The following is a 7,136-nucleotide window of genomic DNA, read 5'->3' as shown; positions in this document are numbered from 1 at the left end:
CATACATTTGCATAAAGCAGCATATTTACCCACTCCCATGTTGATAAGAGGATTAAATACTTGACAAATCTCCCTTTACGGTACATTTGAATACAGAGAATGATTGATTTGTGATTAAATATTCCAATCAGTTGACAGCCCTAGTTTTCATGTTTTTTTAACTTTAACTTAGAATATAAAGGAGACTTCACATCGGTCTCATTTCAATGTGTTGAATGTGGCGTGACATGACTTTGAACAGACGATATGAAACGGCAAACTTTATTAATATAGTACATCTGTCGTTTTTACACTCCAGCAGACTGTTATAAAAAACAAGCCTATTATTATTAAAAACAGAAACAACATATTCAGTAATTAAAAAGAAAACAAAAATACAAACTTTTAATGTCACTAACAATTATAAGCACAAAAACATTTTCACTGCCATGTTTTAATGTCCTGTCCTGTCACTTTATTTCAGCGTTGGTCCCAATAAAGTTTTATTGTCTCACTAAATGCTAAGAATAAACACACAATACACCGTGTGCTGTTGTATGTTTAGAGCTTTATAGGTTATGGGATTTATTTAATCTCACACAAAAGATAAAAGTCAGAAGTCACCATGAACTAAATTAATTTCAAATCCAGCTTCCAACTAAATAATGTGAATAAATGCAGCAGTTTCTCACAAAATTAAATGAGAAAATTCATCCGTCTGAATTTTATCCGACAATATTGTTGATTAATGGAAAAAACAAAAATCAAAAAGAAAAAGAGAAGTCAGACGTTTGTCCAAGCCGTTTCCTCTGGCTACGACGCTGGACAAACCCAAAAGATAAGCATCATATTATTACAAGATATTCAAAAGGGAAAAAAAGACATGATACAAAATCACAATATTAGAAAACTGGATTATTTTATGCCTTCATGTCGCCGACATTTAAGATTTTTGTTTTGTTTCCTTCTATTTCCTCCCTCCTCTCTCTGACTCAAGTTTCCTCTGAATCTCCTCCAGTTGTTTCTTCATTTGCTCCATGTCGTTCTCTACTTTCTTCTTCTTCTCTGTAATTCTGTTAACCTCATCCATTGTCTTCTTCTTTAGTTTCTCTGTGTTCATTTGCAGTAGTTGTTGTTCTTTCTTCCTCTCGTTCAGGTTCCAGTTGTTCTCTGTTAGGATTTCTTTTAGTTTGAAGTATCCCTGAGCTCTGTTAGCTGTTCTATCTCCCTCCTCCTCCACTGACTGAACCTTCTTTTCATTCTCCTCCACCAGTCTCTCTGACTTCTGCATTTGGTCGGTGAGTTTCTCTTTCTGCTTCTCCAGTTCCTTCATCAGTTCTGACAGAGGACCAATAACCTGTGTCATATCTTTCTGTTCTTCCTCTTTCTTCTCTAACTCTTCCTCCATTTTCTTGATTTCTGTCATGAGATGCTCTCTGCTTCCTTCTGCTTCCATCAAAGGCTGCTGTGTTGTTGTCTTCATCTCTGGCTGTGAAACTACATCAGACACAGAAGATGGAACAGAATTTAAGTGTTGAAAGTAGAAACATTGTTGATTTCAAATGACAGCAAATAATATGTTTACTGACATTTCAAAATATAAAATACAAATTTTAAAAAGGAAATTCTCTTTTCTGACTGACCAATGATTTGCCAAATCACCATAAACTTAAAGGAACTGGATGTAACATTTGACACGTGTAAAATTGTTTTTTTATTGTAAATGTGTGAACAGGCTGTAAATTAACCTCAAAATGAGACCTTCCATGACTTCTGTGTTTCCTCTATCAGCCTGTAGACTGCTTGTAATGTGAAGGACTTGGGTCGGTGTCCCAGCGGATGTGACGTCATGCGCGTTTGTGTGTGTCTACTATGTTCAACGCAGCTACAGGGATAGCTAACGATAGCTAACGGTTGGTTTAGAAATGGAGTCTGCTAACGCAAACAAACGACCAGCCTCCACCACAACTCAGACTCCAACATGAACTCCACGTAAGCACAAAGAAAGTTATATCTAGTGAAGCCCGTCTTGCAAAACAGGAATGTGACCGACGTCAGGGGGGGAACTAGTCTAGTGGGAGTGTGTGTGCATGTGGGAAGTGAGTGGTGAAGCAAGAGAGAGCGAGCAGCGGCAGAACGAGCGAGCAGTGGAGCAGAAATTAGTTAGCTTAGCTCTGAGAATATCAAGTTCAGTGGAAGTTACAGTTTGTGCAGAAATGAATGCTGCAGCTCCTCCAGACCAATAGAAGTTCCCGTGTCTTGTTTCCCTGCTGCTGAGTGGATTAACGGCGGTTAACTCCGGAGTGAGGAACTTTATCGACTTGACCTAAACTCCAGTGTCTCCCCTGTTCCTTCTGACCGCGGTCGGGAGGCTGAAGCAGGAAAAGTTAACACTAGGACCAGCATCGGCCGGGCCTTCAATTCATGGAGAGCCCTTCGTTTGGTAAGCTAACATTACTGCCAAGCGTGTGAAATGTATAGTGGTATTTTGTTAGCTATTACTTTAGCTGTCAATCACGTTCAGTCTCATGTGTGTCTATGTAGAGCGAGCACAAGCGTGAGCAGGACGCTGACTGACGTTGACTTAACAGCCACAGGTGTCGCTGTTAACAAGCATTTCTGATTCTTACATAGAGTCTCTTTAAGATCTAGAAAATGCATTATTAAAAAAGTCAAACACATTTTTGGCTTACCAGTTTTGTTTTGTTTCAATTTCCAGACAAAACAAAGACAAAGGACAACAGCAAGAACCAACAGGAGCCCAAACAACACACTGAAGACAATAGATGGAGTACAAGTAGACGGAGCCACGAAGAAATCCTCTGAAATAATAAAAGAGAGAACAACTGTTATAGAAAACTAGACGTCACGTATGACAGGAAAGTTATGTTTCATGAGTTGGAAGCTGCAATTATTTTAGAAATGTTTTCTACCTGGCAGATGGATGTGTGTCTCTCTGGTCTGGTTGGTGTTCTTCTGTTGGACTCTACAGGTGAAGCTGTTGCTGTGTCTCTTCTCCACAGTCACTCTGCTGCTGACAGTATAGAGGTCATCAGGACCTCTGACTGTCTCTGGAGGTCCAGCAGAGAGGAGGTTTCCCTCACCGTCCAGCCACAACACCTCAGGCTCTGGATACCAGCCTTCAGACCTGCAGTCTAACATCACTCCTCTGGTGGCCTTATCGATGCCCGCTAAGCTGATAGCAGGTGAGGAGACAGCACCTGATCAGATCAAACAGAAATGTACCTTGAATGATGATCAGTATTCTTTGTATCTCAAGCATCACATCCGTTTTCATGTGGCCCATCTTTCAACTGTGGCCCATGTTGATGAGCAGCTTGAAAAACTGCATTGTCAATTATGTTTCGAGGGAAACATATTTTGTCCCGGATTACGCTTATTTTGACATATCACTAGTACATTTCTGATCAAATCCGCATAGGGAGGAGGTCAGGATTGATGGGTGAAACAGGCAGACGTCTTTCACCCAGAAGACCTCTGTTTGTGTCCCGTGTGAAACCAAAATTCAACGTTGACTTGTATTTTATATGTTAAACATAAATGTATATGTAGCCTCACAAATATATTCGTTATATTCATAGTGTCCTATCAAAATTAACTTTTCAGTTTTCACAGGAAGTTAGGTTTAGGCAACACAACCACTTAGGTAGGGTCAAGAAATGGTCTTGGTTGACGTTAACTTGACTGACTAGCTGCTCACGTGAATCACGGGACTGACGATACCGTCGACTCACGTGACAAAATAAGTCAAAGTTACTTTTAGTTTCACACGAAGAGGCACACAACCAGAGGCAGAGTAGGGGGGGTCATGCCTTCGCCATGGTAGGAAAAAAAAAATTGCAACCAAGAAGGTCCGGTGATGTTATTTTGCATAATATTTAGCCATGTTAGCCAAAGGTCTATATGTAGGACAGTGTAGTCAGTTTACTTACCAACAAGAAGCTCAACAAAATACTCTTTACTCTGTTTTGGGGTGTAACATCTGTACATCCCGTTATCAGAGATCTTCACTGTGGACAGTGTCAGAGACATGTCTCCGTGCTTCAGTTTCTCAATGGACACTGATGTTCTTCCCTTGTAGGCCTCGTTCTGGTCAGTCAGAAGTTCCTGCCCAGCATGCCACACATGGACAAATCGGGGGTTCAGGTCTGGTCTCCCCCACTCCAGAGTCATGGAAACAGCATTCATGGGAGGATCCAGCTGACATGGCAAAACAATGTCATCACCAACCATCGCCATGACGGGCCGAGGTGGACCGATCTCCTGAGACCGACCTGGGAAGAAGTAGGTCTATTTTAAATTCACATTCACCTCTGTGAGGGTGAATATTCACCATAAACATGCACTGTTGATCGTGGCTTCTGTTGTATCTTTAGAGAAAATGATCGTATGATATAAGCTAAGTGTTTGTAATGCAGCTGGTGCTAAAACATGCAGATCACTCCTTTTAACACTATCCAGCCCAAAACAGGTTCATTGTTGATATGCAGTGAGAACGTAATTCGACAAGGACATTAATTATTGTTACTAAAGTGATGCATTTCTACAGAAGGAAGCTCAAAGAACCAGATAACACTGGCTAGTGAGATGTTTTGTTTTGTGGCTGGTTCAGACTACACAGCCCATTATAGCCTGATTATAGCCGGACACGGCCGTCGTAGGGAGTCGACTATGATCTGGAAACACAACGAGTGTCTTGCAATCGATCTTTTATCTTGTGTAGTGTGTCATAGTAGACGACCACCGACGCTTTGTCTAGGACGCCTCACAACGTCCCGAGAGTCTAGCATGCTTTGACGGCGTGTCCCATCATGGCCCTGACTTGACGCAGGTGCGCACAACTGTAAACAACGGCGAAGCGAAAAAGGAACGATGTTGGTGCTGTGAGGTGGAATTGTGAAATGGAGGAAAGATTTGTGGAGCAGTGGCAACAACATCCCAGCCTATTTGATGCTTTCCTCGAGGGACTACCGCAACAGAGTGAAACAAAAGAAAAAAGCTGGCATGAAATAGCAGAAGCACTACTGCCATTAGCACCAAGCTTCATCCTGATGACATCACACACGTCGTGAAAGATGACCAGCGACGTTTGGTCAGGGACCGACTTGTAGACCGACTTAACCGACAAAAATATAGTGTAGTCTCTTTACTGCATTGAGCACAAGTTGAGAGTATGTAAATAAAAAGCTGCTGTAACGTTTTGCTGATGTGGGCTGATTAGAGCTGAACTGTGCAGAGACTCAATACCAAACTACAGGCAACACATTCTCAATGAGGACTCAATGGTGCCTTACGTCACATTCACATGTTTATGTGTCACTTATTGTTGCGTGTGTGTGTGTGTGTGTGTGTGTGTGCGTGTGTGTGTGTGTGTGTGTGTGTGTGCGTGCGTTTGCGCGTGTGCGTTACCTCCACAAAAGTGTGTTAGGAGAAGGAAGACAGCAATGTTTTGGGAAACACTGACAGGTCCGAGAAGTCGGTGAAATCCATCTTTAATGTGAACCATCTCGAAGTGCTGAAAAGTCAAACACACTTTTATGAAACATGAATTAGTAGAAAAATAGGTATTTGAAGCAGGTTTGTTTAATATTGTTAACAATATTAACTGTTTAGCAGCAAATTTCCTTGTAACAACTTACATGTTAAGGCCCATTTGTATTACAGGAGGAGGTGGAATGAAATAGACATGTTTCAGTTTGTTAACACTTTATAATAACCATCATTTAGAAATGTTAAAACTATTAACATTAACGTTTATTAACAATAAAATGATAATGTTTACTAATTATCAGTAATGTTATATTTTTTTATTTTAACAGTTTATTGTTGCACACATTTTATATACTATAAGTATTTGTTAATGATTGCAAAATGATTTGTAAACCTTTAAGAATTTGTTTGTAAACTGTCTATAAACATTATTTGAATGCCCATTAAAAAGTTGCAACTGATGATTATAATACCTTGTTAAATGGTTAATAAATACTTTGTAAAGCATTTATAAACAATATTTAGATAGATAGTCCATCTATCTATGTAATGTTTATAGATGTTTTACAAATCATTTGGTTATTATTAATAAATATTTAATATATTATATAAAATGTTATAATATGCAACAATAAAGGGATACTAAATAGTTTACTGTACTATTGTAATCAGAATGCCATTGTTATTGTTTATTTTCATCTATGATACAATATATCATTTATAAACTAATTATTTCATATTACACAAACTAGCAATAAAATATATGACTTATAGCATTACTAACATTTGTTGCTATCAGTAAAATAACTGTTAACTAAGTTTAATTAACTATCAATTTACCATTTAAAAATAATGGTAAATATAAAGTGTTACCTGAAGTTTTCTTCAGCATCAGTAATCCAGTGATAGTTGTGTGTACATCCATTGCAAACAAGAACTGCTAATCATTTGTGTGTACTTTTAGTGGTGCCAATTTACCAAAATGTAAATATAGGCTAGAAACAGGACTCAAAAGAGAATACCTGACATTACAACAACCAGATTCTCCTGATGACTTTACTTTGTTCTGTCGTCATGTTGGTTCCCAAATAAGATGTTTGTTTTCATCTATCAGATTTCAAATTGAGTGGTTTAAGAAAAAGTCCACAGAAAACAGTGGATAATTGCGGCTGCAATATTTACAGGGGAGGGGGGTGACAAATTACCCAGAAGCACGCTCTGGACAGTCTGAATGGTGCTGAAGTCTATAATCTAGCATCGGCACAACAGTCTCACATTCAGTCAGCTGTGAAAACCTGCAGTCTTTCTATGTGAATATAATGATAATTAATCCGTTGTAATAAAGTTTAGTAAAAGCATGATAGCAGCCTTTTCAAAAGTAGAATTTGAGAATCCCACATACCTGTTGTTCGTGTCGCCTCACCTCTCCGTAAACTGTGTGGTCAAAGTCCTCCAATAAAATGATGTGTACTTTGAACGTGAGCATTTATAATAAGAGGTGTGTTCACTCTGCAGCATTTACATGCAGCTGTCTAGGAGTAAGTTCAGTGGGCTTGTTACTATTTTATACTAGTTAGATTCAAAAATATAGATCACAAATATTTGCTTTTACTGTGAACCATCAGTGGACACTAAAAATCGCCTCT

The 7,136-nt window shown here is 39.1% G+C and overlaps 1 protein-coding gene across 1 annotated transcript; it reads right to left on the bottom strand.

The window, feature by feature from the left end:
* Positions 1–892: 892 nt before the first annotated feature.
* On the bottom strand, positions 893–5,550 carry LOC119481841 (butyrophilin subfamily 2 member A1-like). The gene is made up of 5 exons (XM_037759111.1): positions 5,410–5,550; positions 3,933–4,274; positions 2,913–3,200; positions 2,673–2,801; positions 893–1,476 (listed from the first exon to the last, which is right to left on the bottom strand). Exons 1-5 carry the CDS (start codon positions 5,504–5,506, stop codon positions 947–949), a joined length of 1,386 nt encoding a protein of 461 aa, XP_037615039.1. The 5' UTR covers positions 5,507–5,550; the 3' UTR covers positions 893–946.
* Between the last annotated feature and the right edge of the window lie 1,586 nt (positions 5,551–7,136).

This window comes from Sebastes umbrosus, chromosome 22, assembly GCF_015220745.1.
Source record: "Sebastes umbrosus isolate fSebUmb1 chromosome 22, fSebUmb1.pri, whole genome shotgun sequence".
NCBI lineage: Eukaryota > Metazoa > Chordata > Actinopteri > Perciformes > Sebastidae > Sebastes > Sebastes umbrosus.
Note: the sequence above shows the minus strand (reverse complement) of the source record. Positions and strands in the feature narration are given on the sequence as shown.